At 43.1% G+C, this 20,818-nt stretch overlaps 1 protein-coding gene across 5 annotated transcripts in view; it reads right to left on the bottom strand.

Annotated features, from left to right (window-relative positions):
• Positions 1-20,818, bottom strand: part of odr4 (odr-4 GPCR localization factor homolog) — a 100,246-nt gene that overhangs the window by 50,812 nt on the left and 28,616 nt on the right. For 3 of the 5 annotated variants that reach the window (XM_072273958.1, XM_072273956.1, XM_072273957.1), the window contains 4 exons: positions 13,135-13,266; positions 10,518-10,616; positions 4,168-4,274; positions 2,076-2,112 (listed from right to left, as the gene is read on the bottom strand). In XM_072273958.1, the coding sequence (XP_072130059.1) occupies positions 2,076-2,112; positions 4,168-4,274; positions 10,518-10,616; positions 13,135-13,266 (375 nt within the window). The remainder of the gene's footprint in view (positions 1-2,075; positions 2,113-4,167; positions 4,275-10,517; positions 10,617-13,134; positions 13,267-20,818) is intronic. The other 2 variants (XM_072273959.1, XM_072273960.1) reach the window with 2 other exon arrangements.

The raw sequence follows: 20,818 nt of genomic DNA, 5'->3' as shown, positions 1-20,818 counted from the left end.
AGGCAACATCCTTGTAAATCTCCTCTGCACCCTTTCTATAGCTTCCACATCCTTCCTGTAGCGAGGTGACCAGAACTGAGCACAGTACTCCAAATGGGGTCTGACCAGGGTCTTATATAGCTGCAACATTACCACTCAGTTCTTAAACTCAGTCCCACAGTTGATGAAGGCCAATGCACCATATGCTTTCTTAACCACACAGTCAACCTGCACAGCAGCTTTGAGTGCCCTATGGACTCAGACCCCAAGAATTCTCTGATCCTCCATATTGCCAAGAGTCTTATATACTGAATACTATATTCTGCCATCATATTTGACCTACCAAAATGAACCACCTCACAATCACCTGGGTTGGACTGCATCTGCCACTTCTCAGCCCAGTTTTGCATCCTATCAATGTCCCACTGTAACCTCTGACAGCCCTCCACACTATGCAAAACACGCCCAACCTTTGTGTCATCAGCAAATTTACTAAACCATCTCTCTACTTTCTCATCGAGATCATTTATAAAATCGTAAAGAGAAGGGGTCCCAGAACAGATCCCTGAGGCACACCACTGGTCACCAACCTCCATGCAGAATATGACCCATCTACAACCACTCTTTGCCTTCTGTAAGCAAGCCAATTCTGGATCCACAAAGCAATGTCCCCTTGGATCCCATGCCTCCTTACTTTCTCAATAAGCACTGCATGGGGCACCTTATCTAATGCCTTGCTGAAATCCATATACACTACAGCTACAGCTCTACCTTCAAAGCATTTATTCACATCCTCAAAAAATTCAATCAGACTCGTAAGGCACGGCCTGCCTTTGACAAAGCCATGCTGACTATTCCTAATCATATTATGGCCTCTCCAAATGTTCATAAATTCTGCCTCTCAAAATCTTTTCCATCAGCTTACCAACCACTGAAGTAAGGCTCACTGGTCTATAATTTCCTGGGCTATCTCTACTCCCTTTCCTGAATAAGGGAACAAAATCTGCAACCTCCAATCCTCCAGAACCTCTCCCATCTCCATTGATGATGCAAAGAGCATTGCCAGAGGCTCAGCAATCTCCTCCCTCGCCTCCCACAGTAACCTGGGGTACATCTCGTCCTGTTCTGGAGACTTATCCAACTTGATGATTTCCAAAAGCTCCAGCACATCTTCTTTCTTAATGTCTATATGGTCAAGCTTTTCAATCCACTGTAAGTCATCCCTACAATTGCCGCGATCTTTTCCCGTAGTGAATACTGAAGGAAGGTATTTATTAAGTATCGCTGCTACCTCCTCTGGTTCCATACACACTTTTCATTGTCACACATGATAGGTCCTATTCTCTCGTGTCTTATCCTCTTGCTCTTCACATACTTATAGAACACCTTGGGGTTTTCCTTACATTTCTTCCGTACATTTCCATGAGAACATCTCTTCCCAATTTATGCTTCCAAGTTCCTGCATGAGAGCTTTCTATTTCCCCTTACTCCATTTAAACGCTTTCCTAACCTGTCTGTTTTTGCGACATTGAGGGAGAGGTTGCTTTCTTGACACCACTGTGTCAGGGTGATGGCTTCTTCTCTGTAGGCTGCCTCATTATTATTTGAGATTAGGCCAGTGTAGTGTTGTCAGTAAATTTAATTAGCAGATTGGAGCTCTGGGTGGCGACACAGTCATGGTTATACAGAAAGTAAAGGAGTGGGCTTAGTACACAGCCCTGAGGGGTACCTGTGTTGAGGGTCAGAAAGCAGAGGTGAGGGAGCCCACTCTTACCACCTGCCAGGAAGTCCAGGATCCAGCTACACAAGGCAGGGTGAAGGCCGAGGTCTTGGAGCTTTTTGTCGAGCCTGGACGTAATTATGGTGTTGAATGCTGAACTGTAGTCCAAGAACAGCATTCTCACATAAGCATCCTTCTTCTCCAGGTGTATAAGGATGGTGTGTAGAGCTAACGCTATTGCGTCATCTGTCGATCGGTTTCTTAATGCATACGCAGTTGACATAGCTTTGGTTTGTGGAAAATTATCATGCTGACCCATATTCCAGGAACACAGAGTCACCTATACAATATGAATCGAGAATTGAGCTACTCTTACCTGTGGATTGCTTATATCGTAAGTTCGTAGCTTCATTCTGTATGTAAAGAGTTCAGGAAAATATAAACAAGAGATTCTGCAGATGCTCTTCTCCTCACCTGCACATCACCTTCCACTAGTGCCCCTCCTCCTCCTTCCCTTTCTCCTATGATCCACTCTTCTCTCCTATCAAGATTCTTCCTTTTCAGGCCTTTTATCTTTTCCACCTATCACTTCCCAGCTTCTCACTTCATCTACCCTCCCCCACTCACCTCCCTTTTCTTCACCTGGCTTTACCTACCACTTTCCAGACTGTATTCCTTCCTCTCCCACCATCTTATTATTTTGGCTTCTTCCCTCCCCCCTTCCTTTCCCATCCTAATGAAGGGTTTTGGCCTGAAACGTGACTATTTATTCCCCTCACAGATGCTGCCTGACCTGCTGAATTCCTCCAGCATTTGTGTTCCACAAGTTAAGAAAATGTCAGCTTGACATTTTCTCTCAAATTATATAAATATATTTGTCAGATTTAAAACTCCAATTTCTGGTTTTGTAGCAGTTACTTGAAAAGTAAACCAAAACTGCTGAAAGACTGCGTGAGGGATTTGACATTGTATGACGTGCTTCCAAATAACTGAGTTCCAGGTCGAAAGAAATATGTCATACAGTGTCATATCTCTGACTCAGTCTCTCAGCAGTTCTGGTTTGTTTTCAAGTAACCATTACATTTGTCAACAAAAATAAAAAATCTCTACCTCTAACTAAATTAATAAGGACAAAGCTTGAGTAGGTGACTATACTCATTTGCTTCTACCACGCTGCAATCCCCATGTCAAATTACCGTAATTAAAAACGCACAATGCAAAATACAACACAGATGGAAAGAAAATAGATACATGGCCCCTACAGATTTCATTAGAAATATTGACAGCTTTTCAGTTTTTGGTCGAGGCTTAAGAAATTTTGTTTAAAAAGTGCAACTTTAATAGTGGGACATTATGTTTTCGTGAGTGAGTTTCTTCTTGTGGTGTGGAAGGGTTAAGAGAACCTTTTGTCTTGCCTTGTATGTAAACTTCATTTTAATTTTGGATCGTATCAGTTTTGTGCAGACTGATGTAGAAAAATGATTAAAAACTGCATATTAATAAACACATACGAAAGATGTCCAAAGAACAATAACTAAATTAACATTTTTAAAAAGGAAGTTTTTTCTCTAACGTCTATTTCATTGGAAGCTACTACTTACAGTACAGCAGGCTGATTGGTGAATACTGCATTATTTCTTGCTTTGAAATAGACAAATGGATCATACCAAGTTTAAAAAAATAAAATACTGCATTAAAATAACAAGTTAAACTTGTTAACTTAATCAAATTTTGTAAAATTGGAAATAAAAAAAATAAAGATGTAAAACACAGTTTGATAGAAATTTTGTCTTAGTAATGGGGTTGATTGTGCAGGAGTTTGGGAACTTGGAAGTTATTGTGAAAGTAACACTGAAGCTGGCAGGATGGGGAAGATCAAGGAAACTTCCAACCTCCTGGATGATTATACCTGTGAGATCTGTGTCCAGTTCCAATGTCTGATTAACTGCAACAAGCAGCTGTAGCTCCAGCAGGGATCACACAGGAGCATCTGTGACACTGAGGAGCACAGAAAGATGATCACATCTAATGTGCAGAAAAGCAGGTAGTCGAGTGACCACCAGGAAAGATAGAGGAGAGAAACAAAACTGCAAGATTCCCCATGGCCACTCCTCTCATGAAGAAGTTCTCCCTATTACACATGCTATAATAGCAATTTGCCACTCATTCTCTTTCTACCACACACAACTGTTTTCTGTGATTGTATTTTCTTTCTATTGTCTTACAGTAAGAAATATTGACAGTTTTTAAGTTATAAGAACAACCTGCCATCATCTGAAAGGGATATTTTGATTTCAGTTTTGATTGAGGGAATGGCAGCAACTCATCACCTGGATCTCGTCCTCCCTCTTGAAAACTATCAGTATATCAAAAATAAGTTCGCTCAGCATCATTGCACTTATGTTGTAAGAAAGGTCCATTTTACTCCTCAAAATTCAGTACTCCTCTTTTTAACCACTAAAGGATACTTTTTCGAATCAGCATAAATTTGGAGAACAATTCGTTCAGGCGGTTCCTCTTCTGAAAAATTCCAGAGCCTTTCCTTTGCAACAGCAGTCTCAACAGCATTTGTTAACTGCAGTGCAAAAGTTACAGACAATTATACTTAATACTTAAAATGAACATTCAGTTTTTAGCTGAACGGTTTGTTAAGTAATCATCTAAGATCACTAACAGGAAAGCATGGATTAAAGGAACATTAGTGCATTTGCTGATGTGAATAATTTGCTCATTAGTAAGAACGATACTGTTACAATGTAGCACCTTAAATTCCTCCCACAGTACTCTAACAGCAACACGAACTGCATTTCATTGTAATTCACTGGCAGTGAAGTACCTCAGGATATTCTGACAGTGTGATTTTCCTTCAACACTGGTTTGCATGATTGGTTATAGTACATTGTGTGATCAAGCTTAATATAGATAAGACTGTTACAAATTAATGTCCTTGGATGATATATAAAACAATATGCAGAGGCCATCTCCAAAGACTATATTTAATGAGAATATCAGTGTTCACATTATAAAATTGTTGGCTGTATTTTAGCTCAGCCAGCATTGATATTTTTGTTTTCTGAAGGAGAAACAAATGGAACATTTCCTATACTACACAGGTGATAGTCAATTATTATTTCCAACAAAAAATTCCAACTACTTTCCCATGACATCAGTGTTACCATCCATATTCTCCATCATTAAAATCATGGGGATCCAAATAAACCAGAAGCTAAAAATGAAAGAGAGACAGCTGGGCACTAACTCCTGAAACCTTTTCCGTCATCCACAAGGAACAAGTCAGAAAAGTGAGGAAATACTCTAAGCTTGACTGATATTGCATAAACCCAACAACAGTGCATAAGCTTGACATCAAGCAGGACATAATAGGTTATTTTTAGAGTATACTATCTATAATGTGCGCTGCAGAAGTTTTTCAAGAGCACCTCCAAAACATACAAACTACAACCTAGAAGGACACAGGCATGCAAGTACCAATAAATGTAAGTTTCCTCCAAGTCATGCATTATTCTGACATAGAAATATGTTACTATTTGCTTTATTGTTTCTACATCTCAACATTAGAACATCCTACCCAAAGACATTGTAGGAATGCCTTCACCACACGTTGATGAAATTCAAGCAGGTTACCCATTTGTAACTTCATGGACAATTAGGTATAGAAAATAAATGCTGGCCTTGCCTATGACACCTTAAACAATAAAAAGTCCTTCCCCATTACATTTGGTACCTGTCTTGATAATTAGCAGTCAATTATTTAAAATTGTATATCTCTTCAAAAAATAAAAATACTAACACAAGAGATTCTGCAGATGCTGGAAATCCAGACCATCACACAAAATGCTGGAGGAATTCAACATGTCAGGCATCATCTATGAAGGGGAGGAAACAGATCACATTTCAGGCCAAGACCTTTCATCACTCCATAAGACCATAATACAAAGGAGCAGAATTGGGCCATTCAGCCCATCAAGTCTGCTTCCCCATTCCATCATGGCTGATCCCAGATCCCATTCAACTGCATACATCTACTTTCTCGCTATGTCGTTTGGTACCCTGACCGATCAGGAAACTATCAACTTCTGCGTTTAATATACCCATAGACTTGGCCTCCCCTGCAGTCTGTGGCACAGTATTCCACAGATTTCACCACTCTCTGGCTAAAAAAAAAATCCTGTTTATCCCTGTTCTAAAAGGATACCCCTCAATTTTGAGGCTGTGCCCTCTAATTCTGGACACCCCCACCGAGGAAACATCCTTTCCACATCTACCCTATCTAGTCCTTTCAACATTCAGTAGATTTCAATGAAATTCCCCCCATATTCTTCTAAATTCCAGTAAGTACAGGCCCAAAGCTGCCAAATGCTCCTCATATGTTAACCCCATTCATACCCGGAATCATCCTCCTGAACCTTCTCTGACTCCAATGACAACACATTCTTTCTGAGATATGGGGTCCCAAACTGTTGACAATACTTCAAGCGCAGCCTGTCTAGTGTCTTACAAAGCCTCAGTATTATCTCCTTGCTTTAATATTCTATTCCCCTTGAAATAAATACCAACATTGCATTTGCTTTCTTTACCACAGACTCAATCTGTAAATTAACCTTCTGGGAGTCTTGCATGAGGACTCCCAAGTCCCTCTGCACCTCTGATGTTTGAATGTTCTCCCCATTTAGATAATAGTCCGCATTACTGTTCCTTTTACCAAAATGCATTATCGTACATTTCCCAACACTGTATTCCATCTGCCGTATTTTTGCCCCTTCTTCCAATTTTGTCTAAGTCCTGCTGCAACTGCATTGTTCCTCAGCACTACATACCTGCGCCCCCCCACCTATCTTAGTATCATCCCAAACTTTGCCACAAAGTCCTGAAGTATCTTGGTTCAAAACATCATGTGGTGTTCCACCCCACCCAATAAAAATACAAATATATGATAAGAAAAATTATATCCTGAGATGCAAAGTAACAATTTTTGTTCACTTTTTATGATATTTCAATGTCCTTTGCTGTTTCTTAGAAGGCTGCACAAATGGTAGCTTTATTATTAAGCTTTCAGCATGGTTGGAAGTCACTAAATGGGTAACCAATACTGTTCTACTCCTCAATGAAACAACTTGCTACCGTAGATCTAATTGGAAGATTTTCTCTGCACACTATGGTAAACATGAGCCCATCATTTCATGCAAAAAAAAAACATTATATAATGTTATTTGCAGTGACCGTGCACAAAGCTGTCAGCATTGTAGCCCTCATTCCCAAGTGGCATGTTGTCATACATTACTGACTCCTGTGTTCATTCAGCAGAATGTAAATAAAAAGCTCCTTAGGTTTCATTTAACTATATACTAACATCAAACTTTTTCTTAAAGTACAGCCCTTGATTAGGACCCTTATGCCACCAAGTCACTTTCGGATACAATTGCCAAATTGCCTTTAATCCTTTAGCCAGCCTCCCACAAAGGTCCTTATCAACATCTTTATGAAAGTCCATGTAGACCATACTGACTGCACACTCCTCAAAAAAAATCAGTCGAATTAGTCAGACATGTTCTCCCCTAAAGAGAATAGATCAATACACACCTCTCACAGATGGTTTTACTGAATTTTTATTACCTGGCTTATCTTTGCTGCCCCCACCCCAGTTCGTGCATGAAGGTACTACGTTTGCTATCCTCCAACTACAGAAGCTGTAGTTTTAGCTTTAGTTATATAATTAACAATTTCAATGTGAATGTACAATTAGGAGGCTCAGAGATGACACAAAAATTGTTTTGTTGTTGATTGCAAGGAGTGTAGTCTTCAACTACATAATGATAAATTCATAAGATGGGCTGAGCAAAGACATTTAAATGCAGAAAGTATAGGTGTTGCATTTTGGAAGGACTAGTAGTAGTACAGTGATCACTCAAGAATAGGAAGGTGTTCTCCTAAATGGTTGTCTATTGGTGGATCCTCAGGTGGCTGTACAGGCCAATCCGGAATACCAGTCTGTTGAATATGGTGGAACAGATCACACAATCATCTGTACAAAAGTCATCCTCGCTGACAAGCAACACTGGTGCACCTCAGGGGTGTGTGCTTAGCCCACTGCTCTACTCTCTGTATATACATAACTGTGTGGCTAGGCATAGCTCAAATACCATCTACAAATTTGCTGACGATACAACCACTGTTGGTAGAATCTCAGGTGGTGACGAGAGGGCGTACAGAAGTGAGATATGCCAACTAGGGGAATGGTGCTGCAACAACAACCTGGTACTCAACGTCAGTAAGACGAAAGAGCTAATACTGGACTTCAGGAAGGGCAAGACGAAGGAACACGTACCAATCCTCACAGAGGGATCAGAAGTGGAGAGAGCGAGCAGATTCAAGTTCTTGGGCGTCAAGATCTCTGAGGATCTAACCTGGTTCCAACATATTGATGTAGTCATAAAGAAGGCAAGACAGCGGCTACACTTATTAGGAGTTTGAAGAGAGTTGACATGTTAACAAATACACTCAAAAACTTCTATAGTTGTACCATGGACAGCATTCTGACAGGCTGCATCACTGTCTGGTATGAAGGGGCTACTGCACGGGACCGAAAGAAGCTGCAGATGGTTGTAAGTCTAGTCAGCTCCATCTTGGGCACTAGCCTACAAAGTACCCAGGCCACCTTTAGGGAGCGGTGTCTCAGAAAGGCAGCATCCATTATTAAGGACCTCTAGCACCCAGGGCATGCCCTTTCCTCACTGTTACCATCAGGTAGGAGATACAGAAGCCTTAAGGCACACACTCAGCGATTCAGGAACAGCTTCTTCCCCTCTGCCATCCGATTCCTAAATGGACATTGAAGCTTTGGACACTACCTCACTTTTTTTTTAAATATACAGTATTTCTGTTTTTGCACATTTAAAAAAAATCTATTCAATATACATAATTGATTTACTTGTTTGTTTTATTTTATTTTTTTTTCTCCCTGCTAGATTATGTATTGCATTAAACTGCTGCTGCTAAGTTAACAAATTTCACGTCACATGCCAGTGATAATAAACCTGATTCTGATCTGTGCCAATCACGACTCTTGTGATAGTCACATCACGGTAGTCCCTAGTCTGGACAGTGACATTGTTAATAAGATGCCACTGTTTAGATTGGGGGAGCTGCCAAGATGCCTTGAATTTGTTTTTTCGGCGAAAGAGTGTGCTTGTGGCGATACGATGGTGCTCACCACATATGGTGAGAAGTAGCATTCCATTTGAGTTGACGTTGCCAATGCCATTGGTCGCTATGGTCCCTACCAACTCTGGCAGTGAAGTCCTGTAACAGAATTATCTTATCCTCCTTGAGAATGCTTGACAGTGTTGTGTCTAGGCAAGCATAGAAGGCCTCTTTTTCGTACTCATTTGAGTCTTAGAGTTGATGCATAAGCTTGGAGATAGAGAAGAACAAAGTAACCTTGGTGTATGTATGCTCATAGATGACTAAAGGCTACACCAGAAGTAGGCATGATCAATAAGAAAATGTATGGATCCTTGACTCCGTTAGCCAGGGCAGAGAATAAAAGATAGAGGAAATGATGGTACAAATAGAGAAAATATTAGTTCTTTTACAGATGGAGTACTGGGCATAGTTCTAGTTGCCACAAAATTGTAAAAATATGATTGTACTGAAAAGGTGCAAAGGAGATCTATCAGGATGTTGCCTGAGATGGAGTAATTAAGCCGAGGAGAGACGGCATAGGCAGGATTTATTTCTTTGGAGTGGATAAAGCTAAGGGATGACCTGATTGAGATATAGAAAACTATGAGGAGACATAGATATGGTAGGTAACATTTTTCCTTGACAGAGCCATCCGTAACCAAAGTGCATAGGTTCAAGGAGTAGGAGATTTAGAAGAGATTTGTGAAAAATCTATTTCACCCAAAGGGTAGTTAAAAGTCTAGAATGCACTGCCGAAAGGATGGTGGAAGCAGATTCTCTCACAACGTCAAAGAAATATTTAACTGAGCAACTGAGATATCATATCAAAGCTGATTATAGGCAGAGAGTTGGAAAGCATGAGTGCAGACAGGTGCTCAATGGCCAGTCTGCACAACAGAAAAAACAGAATCCGTTCTTGTGCTAAAATTACTTAGTGATTCTAAATATAAAGTTAGCATTTACAGTCTTCAATTTTATTTTGCACAAATGAATCAGACATTCAAATAAAACACACCTGCATTACTTACACATGGTTTACTGCTGGATAGAACATTATTGACTTGTGTGCCAGTTTCCAACTGAGATCTGATCTCTGAACAGGTTACTTCATTCCCAGCAGAATTTAATACTTTCTTTCAGCAACACTGATCATATTGAATCTAAATTGCACACTATTAACCATGGTATTTTTGCAGGATTTTGCTTCATAATCACATTGCAAAATATAACTGAACTTATAACTTATTCTTGTTAGACTAACCTAAAAACTGAAAAACTACTAACTCTGAAATACTTTGTTATTGTCAACTTAAACCTGTAGAGAATGTAGTGAAGTTTTAACTTAGGCTACTTCAATTTGTATTTTCCATCAACCATCTGATGTTAACCATTTTACACTACAGTTGATAAAATCATACAGGAATATCTTGCCGGTCAGAAAATCAACATACTTGGAAAGACTGAAACTTAATAATCCCTGCTGAGGATAATGTCTCTGCAGTATTCAGAAGATATTAAAAAGATTTTTTATAATGATATTTTCTGAGCTGTAGTGAAATCTAAGTTACTTTTCCTATATTCCATATGCACGCACATGAAGATAGCTGATACTCACTTTCTGAAAAATATCTTGAGCTGTTTCCTTTGACATTTTTGGTGGTCTGATAAGAAATACCCCAAGTACCAATATTCCACCTGGTAACATCCTGGCAACCTGTAATGTATGAGAAAGAAGACATCCTGTAGATGCTAGAAATCTTGAGCAACACGTACAAAATGCTGGAGAAATTCCACTGATCGGGCAGCATCTATGGAGAGAAGCGAACAGTCGACGTTTCAGCCCAAAAAGCTGGCTGTTCATTTCCCCTCATAGATGCTGCCTGACCTGCTGAGTTACTCCATCATTTTGTGTGTGTATGAGAAAAGATGAAAAATGTTAACATTATCATCTTGCTATAGCAAGAACAATACCTCTCTCTCCCCTCTCCCTCATCAGTGAGAGAAAGGGCCCACTGATATGTCGAGGTGTTGGGATGAACAGTAGTTTTTATGAACTATAGTTCATGGTCTTTGGGGGCATGCTAATGCTTCATGGTGGGTAGTGGTGAAGGGGTGACGCTTTCTGTTGGAACAAGTGGGGGGAGGGGAGGGGGAGCGGGGAGGGTTGATACTTTGCTGCTGCTTGTGCGGTGGGAGGGCAGCTTTGAGGTTCTAACATTTTTCCGCCGTCAATTTGTTGAGCTTTTTTTCTGTTACGTGGATGTCTGCGAAGAGTAAGGATTTCAGGTTGTACACTGCATACATTCTCTGAACCATTGAACCATCATTAACAGAAAACCAACATTAAAAAAAAATGATGAATACCCCATGCCCTAATTTAAATTAACAAGTGAAAGAGATAGTATTCAGCCATGGACAACAGAGAGGGACCATGGAAGCAAAGAGGGAAGAAAACTAGAGTTAACAGGAATGCAATACAAGAAGAGTCAAGTAAATAAATGGACACATGGACACAAACAGAGTTAGCAATATGCTATTTAAAACTGCTAAGGAATAGACGATAGTATTCAAATAATGATGTGGAATGCAGTAATAAGTTATCTATTAAACTCAAGATTTGCATTTGACTGAAAATTCATGCTAATTGCTTGCATGTTACTTGGATGGTGCTTCAATGTTAAAGGAATTATTTTTCCATACACCTTGTATTGTTCATGACAGCAGTGTTTTTTTTAAATCACTGTTTTGCAATCAAGACACATAGTTTCCATTAGTTTGAATGCATTCTGAAAATTCAGTCTGAACTGCTAATGCTCAAAAATTGAAAATAAAATTTGTAATTGAGGAAGCTTACATTTATAATGGCATCATCCATATTAGCTATTAACAGGTTTTTAAAAAAAATTAACTGATGTTTTAACTAGATCCCAGACACTCTCGAAAGTTATAGCTTGGATTGATAAAAAAAAAACATTGACCATAGATAAATTTGGATTACTCAGTGCCTGGTTTCTCCAAATGCAACGCTACAATTCAGTCAGCTGTAGTGATGGAAGAGTCCACTAGTTATTGCTCAAATACTTTTATAAAATGATGCAGAAAACACCATCTGATAAACTTTACAGACCTTCATACTAACACAGTTTTAAAGAGACTGCACTTGTCAGTGAGACCAGTGTGATTCTGCTTTAGTTGTGTGCAATAAGAAAGGTAAGTACTGAATTTATGCAATTGCAGCTGTTCCTGATTTTCAGGCAGCAATTTTACAAGAATTCCTAAAAAACTGATTAAAGTATATGCGAACAAGCAGAAGAGATCATAAATTAAGAGTAGCATGGCCAATCACAGTCCCAGAAAATGAATAATAGTTAAAAGTTTTAACTGCAAAGTAAAAATGACTGTGATCTTAACTTTAAGGCAAAGAAAAGTTTAACAATGGAAGATATGACAGAAACTAGCCAGATACCCATACCCTGCTTTAAAAATTGCACGATTCTTATTTGTTAAAACTACTCACATCTAATTAAACACAATTTTTCTTTTGTTTTAGAGACATAATTTGCAACCATATTATCAGCCTCTCAAATCAATTGCTATCCTTCATCTGCCTTACAGCAGTTGTGTCACTGTTATTCACTAAGCTCCATGCTCTCAATTTTTCTGATATTTTCTGTCCAGTCTACAGTCCATCAGAGGCTATTCAATACAAATTTTACATCAGAGGAATAATGGTTCACTGACTCACATGCCACTTCCCAGGTCCAACACTACACTGCCATCCTAATGTAGTGTTTGTTCTCAATCAGAAGATTTAGAAAGTCTAGGTTTCAACAGATGCACTCTCTTTTCCTCGATTCCAGATATCTACCTTCAACTGGCACTTCTTACATCTTTATTGCATGTGCTCAGTTGATTTTCATTGCACTATGAAGATATCTCCCATTCAAAACTCTCTTCCAATCCTCTTCCGCCTCACACTGCTTTATCTTTCTTCTTAGTTTCTTGCCCATCAGTTATTCCTTTTCCCAATTCTCAACTGTTTTCCTTCCACTCCCTACCATTTACTCATCACAAACTGATCATCAATCTGTCTTGCCTTGATCAATCTAAGATATACCCCATTGTGCAGATCAACTGCATGTAATGTTACTGGATATAAATAATTTTAAATAGAAATGCAAGAACCTTTTACTCTCTCTAAATAAAAAGATTTGTTTTATTATGAGACTGACCTGACGAGCATGCTCAGATACCCACTCTATGTCACTTGCATGCATTTCATTTGGATTATCTGGTGGAAGCTCGACTTGATCTTTAAGTGGGGTTCGAGCAGCAAATATTATGTACGTTTTTGCTGGTGTAATCTGAAAATGAAATGATAAAAAATCAGATCACAGTTTCACAAAAACTACCAAAGTATTGTGAAACATGCTTCACATATTTTTTGTTGTTCCATTATTTACAATCTGACCATCACTGACAATTACCCATTAATTTACAAGTGAAAGCAAAGATTCTGGAAATTCCCATGCATTTAGCCATGACTTGAAGATAATGGTAGCTCCAATGTGTTTGTAGCTCTCATTAGAAATATGCACGGAGTGCTTGTTGTGGATCAGTGGATGTACCGTTCTTCCCTGATGCATGTGCATAATTTGAAAGATTTCACAAAATTATAGAAGGCTAAAAAGTATATAAATACATAATGTCAAGTTATGAAAAGAAACTACAAGTATTGTGGTTTCTTACTAGCTCTTCCTTCAGTTAGTCCTGGCGAAGGGTCTCGGCCTGAAACGTCGACTGTACCTCTTCCTAGAGATGCTGCCTGGCCTGCTGTGTTCACCAGCAACTTTGATGTGTGTTGCACAAGTATTGTAATCTTTTCAAATTAGTTTTGCCTTTCCAGAGATACAAATCTTTCTTGGCCAATGTCATGGAGTCAACGAAATGTACAGCACATACAGGCCCTTCAGTCCATATAGTCCATGCAGAACCATTTAAACTGCCTACTCCCATCGACCTGCATCGGACTATAGCCCTTCATACCTCTACCATCCATGTACCTATCCAAATTTCTCTGAAATGCTGAAATCGAGCTTGCATGCACCACTTGTGCTGGCAGCTAGTTCTACACTCTCACGACCCTCTGAGTGAAGAAGTTTCCTTTCATATTCCCCTTAACCCATGACACCTGCTGCAGTCCCACCCAACCTCAGTGGAAAAGGCACACTTGCATTTACTTTATCTATACCCCTCACGGTTATGCATACCTCTATCAAATCTCCCCTCAAACTTCTAGGTTCCAAGGAATAAAGTCCTAACCTATTCAATCTTTCCTTATAACTCAGGTCCTCCAGACCCATACTTGTAAATTTTCACTGTAATCTTTTCAACTGTGGTGACCCACTTTCCAGCGCACTCAAACCGGCTCACAAAACGGCGCGCACCGGCAGAAAGGCCGGCCCCAAAAAGGGCGCCAGGCCATCTTCACCAGCAGGGGGAAAAACCCGCACACGGGAAGGGTCTGTGAATATGCATTCCCCACAGCAGTCCTGCCCAGGGAGGGCAGGAATGGGAAGGCTTTAAAGGAGGCCGCGAAGTTTGAATAAACCTCTTTTTTCGCAACTATAACTCACTGACTACATGTCGTTATTCTAGTGCTGTGTGTAGCACACCGCTACATTTGGTGACCCCGATGGCCCAAACGATATTTGGACCAGAGATGACCGACGCCGCATCTGTTCATGCAGTTTTGTTAAAACTGCCAAGCTTCTGGACGCTGCGAGCTCGCCTATGGTTCTAACAAGCAGAAGCCCAATTCCACATTCGTCAGATAACCTCAGATTCCACTCGTTACTACTACGTGGTGAGCTCCCTCGACCAGGAGACAGCTGCACAAGTTGAGGAGTTTATACAGTCGCCCCGGGAGGACGGCAAATACACAGCATTCAAAGCCCTGCTCATAAGGCCTTTTGGACTCTCACGGCGCGAGCGAGCTCCCTGCTTACTGCACCTGGATGGTTTGGGAGACAGGCCGCTGTCGGCATTAATGAACGAAATGATGGCCCTGGCTGAAGGACACAAACCCCGCCTCATGTTTGAGCAGGCATTCCTAGAGCAACTGCCCGAGGACATATGCCTACTGCTGTCTGACGCAGATTTCAGCAACCCCCGGAAGGTGGTCGCCTGGGCAGATGTGCTGTGGAATGCCAAGAAGGAGAGAGGGGCACCCGTCGCACAGATCACCAAGCTGCGTGTCCAGACCAGGCCTGGCAGCAGAGCCTACAAAACCCAGCGACGGGAGTGAGGAGCCCAACGAACAATGGTGCTTCTACCACCAGCAGTGGGGCACAGAGGCCCGCCACTGTAGACCGCCCTGCAAATTACTGGGAAACGCCAGGCCGCTGATGGCTACGGCGGCTGGCCATCAGGACAGCCTCCTGTATGTCTGGGACAAGCAGTCGGGACGCCGCTTTTTGGTCGACACCAGAGCGGAGATCAGCATTTTACCTCCCACAAGTTACGACACCCGCAATAGAAAACCGGGACCCACCCTGAGGGCCGCAAATGGCAGCACAATACGAACCTACGGCACCCGCACGGTATGGCTACAGTTCAGCTCCAGCCGGTTCACATGGGACTTCACACTGGCCGCCGTGGCCCAACCACTCCTGGGGGCGGATTTTCTGCGAGCTCACAGCCTGCTGTTCGATTTGCAAGGGAAGAGACTAGTCCACGCCAAGACTTTTCAAATGTTCTCCCTGGGTGAAGCCAAGTTGCCAGTCCCTCACCTGGACTCCATCACGCTATCCAACAACGAATTCACCAGGGTCCTGGTGAATTTCCCATCAATTCTGACACCGCAGTTCACAGCAGCCATGCCCAGACACGGAGTACAGCACTACATCCCGACCCAGGGACCACCCTCCACACCCGTGCTCAAAGGCTTCCCCTGGACAAGCTCCAACTGGCGAAGGAGGAGTTCAAGAAGTTGGAGGAATTGGGGATCATACGACGGTCCAACAGCCCATGGGCTTCCCCCCTGCACATGGTGCCCAAGGCAACAGGGGGCTGGAGACCATGCGGCGACTACCGCAGACTGAACGAGGCTACAACGCCAGACCGCTACCCTGTGCTGCACATTCAAGACTTTGCAACAAACCTACACGGCGCAAGGATCTTTTCCAAGGTAGACCTCATCCAGGGATAGAATCAAATCCCGGTACGTCTGGACGACATCCCCAAAACAACACTCATCACCCCATTCGGCCTTTTCGAATTCCTCTGAATGCCGTTCGGCCTAAAGAATGCCGCACAGACGTTCCAGCGGCTAATGGACGCGACCTGGACTTTGCATTCATCTATTTGGACGACATCCTCATAGCCAGCAGTAGTCGCCAGGAGCATCTGTCCCACCTCCGTCAACTCTATGCCCGACTGAGTGAATTCGGCCTTACAATCAACCTGGCCAAATGCCAGTTCGGACTCGACACCATCGACTTCCTGGGCCACAGGATTACTAAAGATGGGGCAACCCCTCTTCCCGCCAAGGTAGACGCGGTCCGCCACTTCCCCCGACCCAACACAATCAAAGGCCTGCAGGAATTCGTAGGTGAATTTCTATCACCGCTTCCTCCCCTCAGCAGCCCGAATCATGCACCCCCTGTTCACCCTGATGTCGGGTAAGGGCAAGGACATTAAGAGGCCGCAGCCACTTTCGGTAAAACCAAAAAAGCCCTGGCAAACACCGTGATGCTAGTGCACCCCAGAACGGACGTTCCTACTGCCCTCATGGTGGACGCATCCAAAACAGCAGTCGGTGGAGTGCTGGAACAACTCATCGAGGGTCGCTGGCAACCCCTGGCGTTCTTCAGCAAACACCTACAACAATCCGAACTCAAATACAGTGCTTTCAATCGGGAGCTATTGGCACTATACCTGGCAATCCGGCATTTCAGGTACTTCTTAGAAGGTAGGCCCTTCACCGCGTTCACGGACCACAAACCGCTTACCTTTGTGTTCACTAAGGTGTCCGATCCCTGGTCGTGCCACCAGCAGCGACATCTGTCCTACATCTCCGAATACATGACGGACATCCGGCATGGCTCAGGAAAGGACAACATTGTGGCGGACGCACTATCCAGACGTACCATACAGGCCCTGTCCCAGGGGGTGGACTATGCAGCACTAGCGGAGGCACAGCAGGCAGACAATGAGATCCCTAGTTACAGAACTGCGGTCTTCGGTTTGCAGCTCCAAGATTCCCCGTAGGCCCAGGTGACAGGACCCTACTGTGTGACGTAGCTACCAGCCAACCCCACCCCGTCGTCCCGGCAGCCTGGTCGCGACGAGTTTTCGACTCCATTCACAACTTAGCGCACCCCTCCATCAGGACAACCATCTGGCTGGTCTCCAACAAGTTCGTTTGGCATGGGCTTCGTAAACAGGTCAGTGAATGGGCCAAAACGTGCATGCAGTGCCAAACGGCCAAGGTGCAGCGGCACACCAAGGCTCCGACGCAGCAGTTCAAACCCACCCGCCGGAGGTTCGACCACATTCATGTGGATATCGTGGGGCCCCTGCCAGTGTCATGAGGAGCGTGGTACCTCCAAACTATCGTAGACCGGTTCACCAGATGGCCAGAGGTCGTCCCGCTCACCAACACCACCTCCAAATCCTGTGCCCGAGCACTGATCGCAACCTGGGTAGCACGCTTTGGGGTACCAGCCCATATTACCTCCGACAGGGGTGCCCAGTTCACATCCAGTCTGTGGTCAGCTATGGCCAGCCTTTTAGGAACACACCTACACCACACAACTGCCTACCACCCACAGTCGAACGGACTAGTGGAGCGTTTCGACCACCCCCTGAAGTCAGCTCTCATGGCCCGCCTGGAAGGGCCTAAATAGGTGGACGAGCTTCCCTGGGTCCTGCTCGGAATCCGCATGGCGCCCAAAGAGGATCTGCACACCTCATCGGCCGAGCTGGTGTACGGCGCACTCCTGGTAGTCCCAGGAGAATTCATACCGGCCCCAAGGGGGCAAGAGGAGGAACCTGCAGCAGTCCTGGACAGACTACATGAGAGGCTCGGTAACCTGGCCCCCATACCCACTTCACAGCACGGACAGAGCCTGACCTGCGTAACCAAAGATCTGCAGAACTGTAAGTTTCTTTTTGTACAACGGGGCAGACACCAGGCACCGCTACAGCAGCACTATGAGGGGCCGTTTAAGGTGATCAGGAACAACGGGCCCACGTTCGTGCTGGACATTGGGGGGGGTGGGGGAGAGAGGAGGTTTTCACAGTGGACCGACTCAAACCGGCCCATGTGGACTTGGCGCAGCCAGTCCGGGCTCAGGCACCGCGGCACAGAGGCAGACCTCCCAAACAGAGGCCGATCCAGACTGTGGACATTGGGGGATGTATCGCCGGTTCTGGGGGGGGGGGTGTTATGTGGTGACCCACTTTCCAGCGCACTCGTACCAGCTCACAAAACGGCGCGCGCCGGCAAACAGGCCGGCCCCAAAAAGGGCGCCAGGCCATCTTCACCAGCAGGGGGAAAAACCCACACACGGGAAGGATCTGTGAACATGCATTCCCCACAGCAGTCCCGCCCAGGGAGGGCAGGAACGGGAAGGCTTTAAAGGAGGCCGCGAAGTTTGAATAAACCTCTTTTTTCGCAACTATAACTCACTGACTACGTGTCGTTATTCTAGCGCTGTGTAGCACACCGCTACACAACCTTATTTACATCTTTACTGTAGGTAGGTGACCAAATCTGCACACAGTATTCCAAGTTAGGCCTCACCAATGTCTTATACAACTACAACATAACATCCCAACTCCTGTACTCAATACTTTGATTTCTGGAAGTCCAATGTGCCAAAAACTTTCCTTATGACCATATCTACCAGTAATATCACTTTCAACGGATGGTAGCCTGAATTCCGAGATCCCTTTGTCCTACCACACTCCTCGGTGCCCTACCATTCATTGTGTAAGACCTACCCTGGATGGACCAAAGTGCAAGACCTAGCATTTGTCTGCATTAAATTTCATATGCCATTTCTCAGCCCATTTTTCCAGCTAGTCCAGATCCCACTGTAAGCCATGATAGCCTTCCTCACTGACTACTACACCCCTAATTTTGGTGTTATCCGCAAATTTGCTTATCCAGTTAACTGCATTATCATCTAGATCCATTGATATACATAGATGACAAACAACAATGGACCCAGCATTGATCCCTGTGGCACCCCACTGGTCACAAGCTTCCAGTCAGAGGCAACCATCTACTACTACTCTTTGGCTTCTCCCACAAAGCTGATGTCTAATCTAATTTACTACTTCATCTTGAATGCTGAGAGACTGAACCTTTTTGACCAACCTCCTATATGGGACCTTGTCAAATGTCTTACTAAAGTCGACGTAGACAACATTCACTGCCCTGTCTTCATCAACTTTCCCGGTAACTTCCTCGAATATCTCCATGAGAGTAGTTAGACCTGACCTGCATGACCTGTTGACTACCCTTAATCAGTCCATGTTTATCCAAATGTTTATATATCCGATCCCTCAGAATACCTTCCAATAACTTTCCGATGACTGACGTCACACTCAGTCTTATAAATTACTGATTTATTTTTAGAGCTTTTCTTGAACAGCAGAACAAAACTGGCTATCCTCCAATCCTCTGGTATCTCTCCTGTCATTAAGGGTTGTTTACTTATCTCTGCTAGGACCCCAGCATTTCTGCACTTGCTTCTTGTAGGGTCCGAGAGAACACCTTATCAGGCCCTGGGGAGTTATTCACCCTAGGTTGCCTCAAGACAGCAAATACCTCCTCCTCTGTAATCTGTATAGGGTCCACGAAGTTGATGCCGCTTTGCCTCACTTCTATAGACTCTGTGTCATTATCCTGAGTAAATACAGATGCAAAAAATTTATTTAAGATCTTCCCCCATCTCTTTTGGCTCCACACATGGATTACTGTTCTGATCTTTCAGAGGACCAGTTTTGTCCCTTGCAATTTTTTTGCTCTTAACATATCTGTAGAATTCTTTAGGATTTTCTTACACCTTGTCTCCTACACCATGCCTTCTTTTAGCCTTCCTGATTTCCTTCTTAAGTGCTCTCTTGCATTTCTTATACTCCATAAACACTTCAATTGTTCTGCCTATACCTGCTATGCATCTTTTTTTTTAAACTTTAGCAGGGCCTCAATATCTCTTCAAAACCAAAGTTCCCTACATTTGTAATCTTTACCTTTTATTCTAACAGGCACGTACAAGCTTTGTACTCTCAAAATTTTCCTTTTGAAGACCTCCCACTTACCAAGTACACTTTTGCCAGAAAACAGTCTATCCCAATCCACACTTGTTTAGTTTCTGCTATCATTGAAATTGGCATTTTTCACAGACCAGACCAATCTTTACTTTCAAACAAATGACATTGTGATTACTACATGCAAAGTGTTCCCCTACACAAACTACCGTCACCTGCCCTGTCTCCTTCTCCAATAGCAGATCAAGTATTGTGTATTTCGCACTGGAATTTCTACATACTGATTGAGGAAACTTACTTGAACATGTTTGACAAACTCTATCCTTTTTGCAGTATGGAGTCCGAGGCAATATGTGGAAAGTTAAGACAACCTACTATAAGACCTCATGTTTCTTGTAACAGTCTGTGATTTCTCTGCAAAGTTACTCCTCTCAATGTCTTGGACTGTTGGGTGGTCTGTAAAATAGCCCCATTAGCGTCGTTATACCTTTCGTGTTTCTTAGTTCCACCAACAACACCTGTTCTGATGAAGCACTATGATGACATTTTCCAACTATCAACACCACCCCTCCTTTAATCCCTCCTGTTCTGTTGCACCTAAAACAATGGAACCCTGGAATACTGAGCTGCCAG

Source organism: Mobula birostris, chromosome 12 (genome assembly GCF_030028105.1).
Source record: "Mobula birostris isolate sMobBir1 chromosome 12, sMobBir1.hap1, whole genome shotgun sequence".
In the NCBI taxonomy this organism is placed as follows: domain Eukaryota; kingdom Metazoa; phylum Chordata; class Chondrichthyes; order Myliobatiformes; family Myliobatidae; genus Mobula; species Mobula birostris.
Note: the sequence above shows the minus strand (reverse complement) of the source record. Positions and strands in the feature narration are given on the sequence as shown.